At 50.1% G+C, this 12138-nt stretch overlaps 2 protein-coding genes across 4 annotated transcripts; one reads left to right on the top strand and one right to left on the bottom strand.

Annotated features, from left to right (window-relative positions):
* Positions 1 to 1710: 1710 nt before the first annotated feature.
* LOC140687103 (putative protein T-ENOL) lies at positions 1711 to 5124 on the bottom strand. 2 transcript variants are annotated; one of them, XM_072942918.1, is made up of 6 exons: positions 4945 to 5124; positions 4578 to 4666; positions 4116 to 4257; positions 3805 to 3838; positions 3557 to 3614; positions 1711 to 1999 (listed from the first exon to the last, which is right to left on the bottom strand). In XM_072942918.1, the coding sequence occupies exons 2-6, from the start codon at positions 4638 to 4640 to the stop codon at positions 1964 to 1966; spliced, it is 333 nt and encodes a 110-aa protein (XP_072799019.1). In that variant the 5' UTR covers positions 4641 to 4666; positions 4945 to 5124; the 3' UTR covers positions 1711 to 1963. The 2 variants fall into 2 exon arrangements, with proteins under 2 accessions (XP_072799019.1, XP_072799018.1); XM_072942917.1 differs by having other exon boundaries at positions 4573 to 4666; positions 4945 to 5121.
* Positions 5125 to 5678: 554 nt separating this feature from the next.
* Positions 5679 to 9269, top strand: CDIPT (CDP-diacylglycerol--inositol 3-phosphatidyltransferase). 2 transcript variants are annotated; one of them, XM_072942916.1, is made up of 6 exons: positions 5679 to 5834; positions 6255 to 6389; positions 7118 to 7271; positions 7720 to 7801; positions 8357 to 8438; positions 8578 to 9269. In XM_072942916.1, exons 2-6 carry the CDS (start codon positions 6296 to 6298, stop codon positions 8721 to 8723), a joined length of 558 nt encoding a protein of 185 aa, XP_072799017.1. In that variant the 5' UTR covers positions 5679 to 5834; positions 6255 to 6295; the 3' UTR covers positions 8724 to 9269. The 2 variants fall into 2 exon arrangements, with proteins under 2 accessions (XP_072799017.1, XP_006201344.1); XM_006201282.4 differs by having other exon boundaries at positions 5690 to 6157.
* Positions 9270 to 12138: the final 2869 nt, after the last annotated feature.

Raw genomic sequence — 12138 nt, forward strand, 5'->3', positions numbered from 1 at the left:
AAAGGGAGCAATTTGGGGAAAAGTTGGATATCTAAGACTGCAGACAGGGCAAAGTCAAGGGAACAGGCCTGGGGTCAAAAAGCCTGGCTTTAGGCTCAGCCTCTGGACGACCAGCTGGGCCCCCTCCTGGCCTCAGCTGTCTCTCCACAGGGCTTGCTGTTTCCAGGCTCTTCTAGCTGGGAGAGAGCTGTCAGTAGCTGCCTCTCCTCCCTCCTCGTTTGGCAGCTGGAAAACAGCTCTCGATTTGTTTCATGACCAGTTGACCTAAAATTCAACCCCCTCCTGGGAATTCTTGTACCCATCCAAGTGCACCATTCTTTCTCCCCCCAATCATTTTGGCATTTTAAGCATATAATCTGTTACATGTCTACCAAGCATTAGGCAGATTTGCAGCATCTCATAAACAAGGAGCTTGCTTTGTAGCCTGTGGGTGTTCTTTTCTACTTTATCTACTTCTGAACATTGTAAGGAATTTACAGCCTGTTTGTCTTAAAGTCTTTCTCCAAATCAATTGAATTTTACTTAATTAAAATTTTATAATTAAATACAAGGAAACATTTTTAGGACACTCAAAAGGATACTGAAATACTCAAAATGGGGCTGAATTTTAGGAGCACCTGAGGAAACTGACCTTGATAACAGCCTAAGTTTAGAGGCATTTATTCTGTGCCAGGCATTGTGATGAGCACTTAACGTGCGTTATGTTTTCAACCCACACAAGGCCCCTATAAGACAGGGACAATTATTCCCATTTTTCAGATAAGGAAATGGAGGCTCAGCAGTGTGAACTGACTTCCTTAGGAGGCTCCAATTAAGTGGCCAGACTGGAATTTTTTTCTTTCCTGTTAACTCTTTTAATACTCACAACACCTCTTTGAGAAAGATGTCATTATCATCTAATTAGATGGTTAATAAAAAGCATTCGATAAAGTTCCACATTAATTCATGCTTAAAAAAGCAAATTAGTAATTAAAAGGAATTTCTTTACCTAATAAAGAATGTGACAAGCAAACTGTAATTTTTTTAAAAAATATATGTACCAATTTAAATTCCCAGCAACAGTGTGTTAAGAGTTTTGCCTGCTTCACGACCTCACGAACAGTTGGTAGCATCAGACAAAAGTATTTGATTGTCCTGTCACTTAATTTGCATTTTCCTAAAATTTATGATATGTTTAACTTTCATATTTCCTTTTTTTAAATTGACATATAGTTGGTTCATAATGTTTTAATTTCCGGTACAGCATAGTGATTCAGCTATACATATATATATATATTCCTTTTCATATTCTTTTTCATTATAGGCTATTACAAGGTATTGAATATAGTCAGACTGGGATTTAAATGCAAACTCCACCAAGCCTACTACACTGCCCTCTGGCTAGTAATGGGCATAATATATTCCCAGAGCCAGGAGGCTCCAAAGTATGGAGAGGAGACCTCAACACTGACTCTGGTGGCAGAGTGGCTCCTGAGAAGCAAAGGTGGACCCTCTCAGATGCCACAGAAGGTGCTGGAGTTTGGCTAGATGCTGGATCTAGATCCATGGACTCATCTCTGCCAACAGGTTGACAGATAATAGGTTGAAAACTGCCTGAATTAAAGCCATTTCCATAATATGGAATATGCTGTTCCAATAAGATCTGGCAAAAGTGGAGAGGACACTCTTCCCACATCACTCCAGAGAAGCCACAAGAGAGCACTGCCCAGGTTGGGAGCAGGGAAAGATCTCTGTCTTTATTAAAGCTTTTGATTTCTGGTGGTGTCACTGCCAGTTGAGCGTGGAGAGGTGTTTGATGGTTCCAGAACACTTCGGAGGCTTCAGGGGTGATGTTGCTCATGACTAGGAGTCCCCCCAAAACCGAACAATTGAATGAATTTTGAAAGAGATCTGATGCATGTTCTAGAGGGACACAATGGGGGAGGGCACGAGAGGCCAAGAGCAGCACCAAAGAGCGTTGGGTTCATCCTCCAGATGTCAAGCTGCTAGGCAGAGCTCCCTAGAAAACAGCAAGTCATTTGGACCCTTTAGATGCAAGGCTCATATCTTTTTATCCTTACCTTCTTCACCTGTCTAGCCAACCCCTATCCCCCACCCATCTATTTACCCATCCCCCATTCCCCATCCATCCATCCACCCACTATTCCCCTTCCATCAATTTATTCATCCACAAATCTACCCATCATTCCCCATTCATAACAGACACTCAATAAACATTTGCTGTCAATTCCTTCTCTGCTTTCTTCATGAACCCCTCTCTTCTTGTCTGCCAACCCCTTACATGGAGAGGTTCTCTAGGGTTCCAGCCTCAGTACCCTCTTCTTTCTCACTCTGCACAACCCCCCAGGGCAACCACACACTCTTCAACTGCCAACTCCCTCCTAGATCAGAACTCTATCACTGGCCCAGACCTTGCCAGTGAGTTCTGAAGCTGTATTTCCAACTGTCTACAGGGTATTTCCACCTAGAATTCCTAGGGGCACCTCAAACACAATCTGTCCGAAGGCGGGAGCGTGCCTGCCATGCTCCAGGAAGAATAAGAAGGCTGGTGTGAATGAAAGCAGGGAAAGGGGAGCAGTCATAGGCAATGAGGTCAGAGCAACAATGGGGCTGGGGAGGAGAAAGTACATGAAGGGCCTTGTGACCCGCTGAAGAACTTTGGCTTTGACTCTGAAATGAAGAACTATTGTAGAGTCTAAACAGAAGCATGATAGCATCAGACTTAGGTTACCCAAGTCAGAAACCTATGTGTCATCTGATTCCTTCTTTTTCATCCTCACCATTTCTAATCAATTACCAAACTCAGTCTTCCTGGCCTGTATTTCTCATATCTGCCCCTCCTCTCATCTCTTTTACTCTGACAATTCAGGACCTAATCATCTCGAGCTTAGTCTCCAATTCCTATTTGGCCTCCCTGCCTCTGGTCTATCCCCTTTCCACTTCAGTCTCCCCACTGACTCCCAGAGTGACTGATCTAAAATTCCAACCTCCCTTGCTCAAAACTCTTCAATGACACCTCACCTATAGGAAAACATCTATGGATCTTAATAAGGCAGACGTAAGGGCTCTTGATTAGTCCCTGGCTACCTTGCCTGCACAGTCCAGCAGTTAAAGTGCTTCTGGTCTCAGCCTCTTTCCTGTCCTAAGAACACACACATACACCCACACTCATGCTCCTGAGACTCACCTCTGCACCTTTGCTCATGCAAGCTCTACCACTTGGATACACTTACAACCCTGTTTTTTCCTGGAAATTTCTTTATTTAGGTGTCCCCTCCTCCAGGAAGCTCCATGACTTCTTTCCTTCCTATCCCAACTAAGGCTGGGATAAGTGCCCTTCTCACTGTTTCAATTTCTATTATGGGCACTTATCCATATTTATTGTAATTGGCCACCTACTTGACTGGTCCAACACTAAACTCTGAACTCTTCAAGGACAGTGACTGTATCACTCATCTGGGTCCCAAATTCCTAAAACAGGGACTGGCATATCATGTGAACTCTAAATGTGTGGTTAATTCTGAATTGTCTTGTCATGCATGGACCCAGTACGTACCTTCTCACGAGGGGATGGTAGGAGGTGTGCCTTGGTACGGGTACAGTTTCTGTCAGAGCTAGAGATGGCGGAAGGAAAGGAGAGGACTGAGGAATCTCAATTCAAGGGTCAGAGCAGAACAGAATAGGTTTACGTGGTTTAAAAATACCTCTGCCCTGCTGGGATGTTGTCAAACCCTCACTCTCTCCCCTACAGCCTCCTTATTTTTCTCCCAGGACAAAGAGCCTCTCCCTTGAAGCCTCACTCACCAGGTGTCAGTGCCTCGGGTCTTTGTGAAGAACACTGGAAGTAGAGGCCCCAGACAGAGAAATTACTATCCCCATAGCCAGAAAGAAATGTGGCTAGGGAGGAAGGGGCTAAGGTGATTGCTGGCCAGCAGTGAGGGGTGGGTACTGGGTTAGTGGGCAGGGGGCACTGGGCAGTCCCAGAACTGGCTGTGGGTTGTGAGGGATGAGAATGGATTCCTGGAGAGGAATCCACGTGGTTGGGAAGGTGTCAGGGACTGGAACTAGGGGTACAGGAGGGTCCCTGGACACAGTGGTCCTGGAGTAGGGGTCACCGTGTTTGGATATCTGAGTCCCTCGGTCTTGTGTCTGTTTTTCCTCCATGGGCACAGGGTTCATGTGGAAGGCAGCCATAAACAAGGCCTCGTCGGTGAGTTCCGTGCTGATCCGGGTCAGGAATTCCTCAGAATGCAAAACCTTATGGGAAAGGGAAATCAGAGGGGCTCAGCCTGGGTGTTCCTACATGGGAGTCCTGGGTCTAGAGGCTCCCTGGCTGGGGGCTCTGGATCTAAGGAGTCTGGTATTGGAGAGCTGGGCCTTGAGATTTGGCCTAGAAGGCCCTGGAAGGTGGGGAAGGGGGAGGAAGTCTTTGAGGACCTTAGGGCCTAGTGCTGGGGGCTCTGGGCTCAAGGTTGAGGCTAGAGTTTCAAGGCTGGAGGTCCCAGTGCCCTCAGACAAGGCGCTCCCCAGCTCATTTCACCCCCAGCTCAAGAATTCCTCTCCAGTGCTCACCGGACCTCCGCCCAATGAGGTTGCAGAGGTTGCTGCCTGGGACTGCCGGCTGCCCTTTTTCTTCTCATTCCTAGTAGGACTGGATGCCATCCCCCTGGGAACAGTTGGAGCCTGTGTTAGGCTGAGAAACCAGACCACTTTCCCCAAACCCAACCCACTACCATTCCCTGAGGCCTTAGAGAACTGTGTCAGTTCTCTCTCCGGAAATTTAATTAAAAAAAAAAACAAAAAACGTTGCCTTAAATCTTTCTGGGGGCGGGACTCGGACTCCATAACACTCTCCTCCCCACCCTCGCCCAGGGGAGGCCTCTCTTTTCTTCTTTCCACCCAAGGCCCTTCCCCAGACAAGGCAGCCCACTTGCATTCCCCGACCTGGCAGATGGGTCGAAATCTTGGGCTACTCGGCAGGAGGGGAGACAGGCAGGTCTAAGGAGCCCTTTTATGGGCCGTGGGGACAGGGATATGGGAGCTGGGGAGGAAGGTTGGAGAGAGGGGAACCTGGGGCGGCGCGCGGCTACCCGTTGCTATAAAAACCTTGGCGTCTGCGGAGGTTCCCCAGCTCCGTTGCCAGGAGATTAGGGATTCTAGAATCAAGGGTGGGGTGGGGGGCATTTTACCAGCTTATCACATTCGCTCTTCTAACCTCTCCTCCACCCCCTCTAGGTCCCTCCTTGGGGGCAGTGACCTCAGAGCCAGTGGCTTGAGAAATTGGGGAAGATTATGTAGGGTGGAGCCTGGGACCTAATCCTCCTACCACTAGGGGTACGCAAGAAGCAACCCCGCCCCAGGCCGCTGTCCAGCCTCTCTAGCCGTCAACTCGTTGCCTGAAACCTGCGGGAGCAGATAAGGACTGAGAGACTGGGCGGGGAAGAAAAATGTGGACTGTACCAAGTAACATTGCCTCTCGGAGGTGCAATGACTCAGGAGTGCGGAATCTTTTCTCTTTTGTACCCAGAAAGTCACACCCTACGCAGAAAGGAAAGTACAAACATTTATCTAGGCCTCCTTTTTTGACCTCTCCCTTTCAGTTCCTTCCTTTCCTCGACGTTGATTGTTCTTTGCCCCCTCTCCTCCCTCTGTGCTTTGGTACGAGCCGATGGAAAGGGGAGGAGGAAAGAAAAGGAAAAGGAAGCGAGCAGGTCTTAAAGGGGCAGCAGCGGTTTTTTAAGCCTCCTCCTTCCTCCAATTTTGCAAGAGCGAACGCAGAAGAGTAGGTTTCCGGAAGACAAGTACAGCTGGAACAGCAAGGGCTGCAGCTGGAGGTGGGAGCGCGTGCGGGGCTGACGGAGGCGAAGGTCTGCCCGTAGAAAGGGCGGGGTGTGCGCGCCCCCTGCGCCCAGCGCCCAGCGCCCAGCGCCCAGCTGGGCCGGCCCATGCTCCGGCCGGCAGTGAGCTTTAACATCTGGGGCCCGGCTAGGGCAGCAGGGACCTGCGCGCAGTGGGCGAGGCCGATGCGCCGGGCCGGAGGGTAAACTGTCTGGCGGGGCTAGGACAGAGCTGGCACCTCCATATAGGGCCCAGGGCACCCAGTAGGCCTCCGCGATGCCAGGCGAAAATATCTTCCTGTTTGTGCCTAACCTCATCGGTGAGTGTATCCGCGGCTCCGGCCCGAACGGGATGGCTAGGGCCCTTGCTTGGGCAGGCTCCCTGATCTGCCCTGTCTCCCCTTGTCCGATCCCAAGGTTATGCCCGGATTGTCTTCGCCATAATTTCTTTCTACTTCATGCCCTGCTGCCCCCTCACGGCCTCCTCCTTCTACCTGCTCAGCGGACTTCTGGACGCTTTCGATGGATACGCTGCTCGAGTCCTTAATCAAGGTGACAGACACCTCTTTCCAGCCAGCCTTGGGGTCCAACAACCCTCTGGCCCCTTTTCCTGCCTCCTCAGGACCTCTGGGTGGGCGAGTACTCGGGAATCTGAGGGCTCTGTCATTCCTATCTCTGAAGCAGAACAGAATGGCCTGGTTTTGTAGCAGAAGGGATTTAAGTTCGCTGTTGAGGTGAACTCAGAGATAGTGAGGGGTGAGGGATAGCAAGACTGGGCGTGGAAGTGCTGGAGGCCTCTCTGAATAAAAATCCATTCAACAATGTTTACTGGGCATCTACTGTGTGCCAGGCACAAGCCATAAGGATTCCAGAAGGCATGTTTAGAGGGAGGATGGAGAGGGAAGGTGGACGGCTTCTGGAGGGTTGACTAATTTTTTCATCTGTTCTTCAGCCCTGCCTCCAAGACTTCAAGTCTCTGTGTCTTGAGACCTGGATCCTTGGATCCTTGGTTCTGGGACTGATGAGTTGTAGAGCTAGATTTCTCACTCCCTCCTACACTGTTCTCTCCACACTCCCATGCTGCCTTGTTACATGGTGTGGTGACCCTTGCCCTTTGACCTTCGCACCCCAGCAATAGGAGCCTGTTTTCCTCCCCGGGCAATGGATGGTGGACATTTTCACTCTTAGGCTCTGCATCAAGTGATACATCAAATATGCTCACTGTCGTAGATCCACTACCCTCTTCAGCCCCTTTCCACCTAATAGTCCCCATTTTTCAGGAACCCGGTTTGGGGCCATGCTGGACATGCTGACAGACCGCTGCTCCACAATGTGTCTGCTGGTCAACCTGGCCCTGCTGTACCCTCGCGCCACCCTTCTCTTCCAGCTCAGCATGAGCTTGGATGTGGCCAGCCACTGGCTGCACCTCCACAGGTCTGCGATTCCAGGGGTGCTGAGCAGTTGAAGACATTGCGGTGGGGAGGAGTGAAACTTTCTGGGGAGGAATGTCTTCAGGCTTTGGGGGAGATCTCCTGTTTAGCTCTGCTTTGTTGAAGGACCCTGGGAAAATCTCTAAATCAGCTTCATTCATTCTGTTTTACCAGTGGTTTAAGCAATCCTGAAAACTCTTCTGACTGGATATTTGAGGATTTCAAATAGATAACACCCCCCGGGAAGGGGCGTAGGGCATTAGAATCCTCATTCTTCCCCCATCTAAGTAATCTGTGTGACTGCCGGCAAGCTGGTGATCCTCAGCTGTGCCCCATTCTCTCCTCTGTTCAGCAGAGGCAATCCCAGGCCCTACCTTGTGGGGTTGATAAGAGAATTAGATGGGTATTTATGGTAATTAACACTTATAGATTCCCCCTACTTTCTCCCCAAGTTCTGTGGTCCAAGGCAGTGAAAGTCACAAGATGATTGACCTGTCTGGAAATCCAGTGCTTCGCATCTACTACACCTCCAAAGTAAGCATTTCCTGCCCCTCCCTATTTACTCAGCTTATGGCAAGGTCTGGCTGAGCCCTAGATCTGGGGTAGGATCTGCAGGAAGGGCCTGTGTGAATTGCTCCAGGCAGCAAGATAACCTGAGACCCAGGTGCACGCAGAGAGGAAGAATTCTTTGGCTTGAGGGGAGAGGGAAAGAGGGAGGGAAGGAAGGAGAAGCCAGAGCGGTCTGCAGAACCAGCTCTCAAAAGGCTGTAGGCTGAGACAAGGAGTGTAGACCTTATCCTGGGCGGAGGTTGTAGCACCGTCAGATAGGGTCCAGGGCCTGCAGCGATGCCAGGCAGAAATATCTTCCTGTTTATGCCTAACCTCACTGGTGAGTGCTGCCTGCGGATCTGGGCCAAAAGGGAGGGGGAAGAGGGGCAGATTACCTGATTCCCAGATCCCCCCAACCATCCCAGCCTCACCACAACCCCCTGCACCCCTGTTTCCCCAGTACAGTTCCTGACCCTAAGTTTGTTGGGGAGGAAACTGCCCCACCCTCTTGTTTAAGCAACGTTTTTGCTGTTTGTGCAGCCTGCTCTGTTTATCCTGTGTGCTGGCAATGAGCTCTTCTACTGCCTCCTCTACCTGTTCAATTTCTCCGAGGGACCTTTAGGTAGGAGATGAGGTGCAGGGCAGGAGGATGGGAGGAGGACTGGCCTGCCCAGAAAGATGAAGGCTGCAGACTCTTGGGCCTGTCCCTGAGTTTGCATCCTGCTTTCTCTGTATCGCCCGCCTTTGCTCCCTTCCCACAGTTGGCTCAGTGGGTCTTTTCCGAATGGGCCTCTGGATCACCGCCCCTATCGCCTTGCTCAAGTCCCTCATCAGTGTCATCCACCTGATCACAGCCGCCCGCAACATGGCTGCCCTGGACGCAGCAGACCGTGCCAAGAAGAAGTGACCCTGGCACCTCCAGCCCCTGGCTGCTCACCTGCCCTGGGAGCCTCACTGTGCTACGCGGCTCCCCTCTCCCTCCTAGGAGGTCCCAGGCTCACATCTTCCTAATGCATCGTCCAACCTGTGGGGAAGGGAGGGTTAGCCTTGTTGGTGATGTCATGTTCTCCGTAATCCCGAGGACCAGTCCCACCCCCGTGAGCTCCAAGGACCTGGACTTAAAATCAGGAAGGATGCTCAGGAGGCCCTGCCCCACATGGGCAGTGCTTCTGGGGCACCAAGATTGCTGTCTGAGGACTGGACATTGTCACAGCTGCTGGCTCAGCCCTGAGGTCTGGCTGGGCCTAAGACTTTGGGGACACTTGAGTGAGGGAGGTGGGGTAGGGGACAGGTTTTCCAAAAGGCAGGGATTCAGACTTCTGACCCTGGCTAGAGGAAGCCTCTTGGCACTGTGGCCGGGAGAGAAGGGACCTTCTAGATCCCTGTTGCAATCTCCTCTGTCCTGTCTGTCCTGGCTCTGAAAGCCTTGATAATAAAGGCAGGAGCATCACTATTTTGGACTTGGTTTCCTTTGAGATCCTCTTGGTCCAGGGCCTGGGTTGAGAGGAGCTTGGGGAAGAGGAACTTGAGGGGGCACAGACTTTTCCTGTTCCTACTCTATCCCTGCAATGAAGATTAACCTTGACCTGGCATATCGTAGCTGCTTAATGAATATTCACAAATAGATCAGTTGGTTTCACAGAGTGCAGGCCTTAGACTGCCTGTGGGCTGTTTCTTAAAAATTCAGCTTCTTGGAGCCATGCCAGTTCTTCAGAGTTGGAAACTCTAGGGATGGGCCCAGAAGTCTGCAATTTTAATAAATTCCAGATGATTGACTTCCCAATTACATTGAGGATCACTGTTCCCTTTTAATTTTTTGGGTACCTATCATCCAGAAGACATTGTTCTGGGCGTCTGTCCCTAATAGCTACACTTAATATCTGAGCTTTCTCTGCTGTCTGGCATCAGCTTTCTTTTTAAAAAACTATTGAGTCTACCATATGTCAGATCCTTTGCTGGGGATTCTTTGCAGATATTACTCATTTTATCCTTACAGTAGCTTAGCCAAGAAGCCCTTGTGTCCTGGAGAGCTGAAATTTATCAGGTGTGTATTGAGCCTCAACTCTTGTGCTAAGACCAGGGGATTCGGTGGGAAGGAGGCCACGGAGGCCACCGCTTTCCAGCCCTCTTATAGGTCACAGGCCAGCCAGCTGGGATATGGTAATACAGTTAGGGAGGTGCTCGTTGGGGGATGGGAGTAGACTGTGCTGTAGCATTTGGGTATCTCAAGTAGAAAGCTAATAGTAATTGGGGCAGAAAGGGTTAATGCAGAGGAGAGGATTGATTCTCAGCTGAGGGAGCTGGGAGGCCGGGAGCTGGACAGTTGCTAAACAGAAATGGAAGCCGATCGATTGATGTGGCTGGAACACCGAGTGCTGGGGGTTGGGGGCTGGAGAGCTGATGAGAGATGGGGTGGAAGCCAGCGGCAGCTGCAGGAACCCAGGAGGGCATTTGGACTTCACCCTGAGGGCCACGTGGAGGCGCTGAAGGAATCTTTCAAAATAACAAGTAAATTATTCACATGTAAAAATAGTAAATTACACACATTACAAAAGGATGATGCAGTCTCATGCCACTTTGAACTCCTAGTTCTCCCCAGAGGCAACCACTGCTGCTTGTAGCTTATGTGTCTGTAAATTCTGCACTGTTGTATTCCATATTTTAAAATTTGTTTTGTGGATTTGCTGATCTGCTAACACAGGCTACAGCTGTTCCAAGAGCCTTTTGCATGCAGTTACCTCATTTTACCTTGCGTCTACACTATGCTGTGTGCTAAACAATAGAGCAAGCCTCTTATTGTGCCCATTTTCTGGAAAGGAAGTCAAAGTCCCAAAAGGATCCCAACTTGGCTGGCTTGGCTCTAGTTACGTCACCCTTAACATTTACCACACGTACCTGTTCACATCAGCAATCTTCTTAATGGTGGCCCAGAATTTCGCTATTTGTTTAAGTGGATCCTGCCACCACAAACAATGTCTCAGTAAATAAGCTGGGCCCTTTATCTGGGGGCACTTGTAGGATGAACATTGAAGGATTTTAAGCGGGGTGGTGGCAGGGACAGGTTTGGACTTGAGGAAGATTGTGGTTCACCAGCTGAGCTGCCGCTCCAGCTACAGACCTTCCCCTGCCTCCCAGGCAGGTGGGAGGCTGAGCTGTGGTCCCTCACCCTCAGTCCATCATCCTTCATCCTTAGTGATACAGCTCTCCCCTCCAGCAGGATGAGTCCTCTGAGCACTCACTAAGGCCTCACAGCCCTGACTGCCTCATTGGCTGTTCGGCCCTAAACATTTGCCAAGACATCAGGAGTCTCTGTTTATGTAAATCCAGCAAACTGGGATCTAAAGAAGAGGGAGAGGTGGGCAGGTGAGCATAAGTATCTTTGACTTGAGTAGAATGAGGGATCAGCATGGAATGCCCTGTGTCCCCTCCCCTGCTGGGGCTGGGGGGTTAGCCAGGTGCCTTTGGTCTCATGTCCAGTGGCTGGAGGAAGCCCAGGAGGAACCTGCAGGGTGGCTCTGTGTCCTGGAGGAGGAGGATGGGAAATGTCTAGGCTGAATTTGATCTAAGGAACATCGTGGAGTCACATTATATGTTGCTACTGTCAAATGTTTGTGTGTCCAAAGAATTCATATGTTGAGACCCAGTGCCTGATGTGACAGTGTCTGGAGGTGGGGCCTTTAGGAGGGGATAAGGTCGTGAGCCCTCATGAATGGGATTAGCATCCTTTTAAAAGGTCCAAGAGAGCTCTCTCTCCCCTTCCACTAAGTGCGGAGGACGTGGCGAGAGGTTGCTGGCTCTGAACCAGGAAGAGGGTTCTCACCAGCACTTGACCTTGGTTCCTTGATCTTGGACTTCCAGCCTCTGGAACTATGAGAAAGAAATTTCTGTTGTTTACAAGTCTGTGCTATTTTGTTATAGCAGTTCGAATGGACTAAGACATGCACAGTAGCAACTTCCTGGAATTCAACTACCTGCTTTCAGATGAATGAATAACCACCACGCAGGGCACTCTGTGTGCTCCCTCCACTCTGCGGGCTCTGCAGGGATGGGCACCATGAATACGCTCTTCCCTCAGGTGGTCTTGAGTCTCCTCCCACCTCTCATTACTGTGATTGAAGATATCCCTAACAGCTATAAAAAACCTCAAACAAGATGGGTTATTTTTAACTCATGCTAACTCCTAATCAGGAGCACCTGACTGGGAGGTAGCTCTCCTGAAGCAGAGATCTGGGGACTCAGGCTCCTTCTGACTTATGGTTCCATCATTTTCAACACACAGGACTTCCAAGAACACCCTGCTTGCTTTCATCTCATGCAAGTAG

This window comes from Vicugna pacos, chromosome 18, assembly GCF_048564905.1.
Source record: "Vicugna pacos chromosome 18, VicPac4, whole genome shotgun sequence".
NCBI lineage: Eukaryota > Metazoa > Chordata > Mammalia > Artiodactyla > Camelidae > Vicugna > Vicugna pacos.

Bases quoted from the DNA above. Each gene is read 5' to 3' on its own strand.
- LOC140687103 (XM_072942917.1), bottom strand. From the start codon at position 4,662: ATGGCATCCAGTCCTACTAGGAATGAGAAGAAAAAGGGCAGCCGGCAG. The intron at 4,258-4,572 runs GTGAGCACTGGA...CTTTCCCATAAG, and splicing joins CCTCATTGGGCGGAGGTCCG to GTTTTGCATTCTGAGGAATT. The intron at 2,000-3,556 runs GTACGTACTGGG...GCTGTTTTCTAG, and splicing joins TACCATCCCCTCGTGAGAAG to GGAGCTCTGCCTAGCAGCTT.
- CDIPT (XM_006201282.4), top strand. From the start codon at position 6,115: ATGCCAGGCGAAAATATCTTCCTGTTTGTGCCTAACCTCATCG. The intron at 6,158-6,254 runs GTGAGTGTATCC...TCCGATCCCAAG, and splicing joins GTTTGTGCCTAACCTCATCG to GTTATGCCCGGATTGTCTTC. The intron at 7,802-8,356 runs GTAAGCATTTCC...CTGTTTGTGCAG, and splicing joins GCATCTACTACACCTCCAAA to CCTGCTCTGTTTATCCTGTG.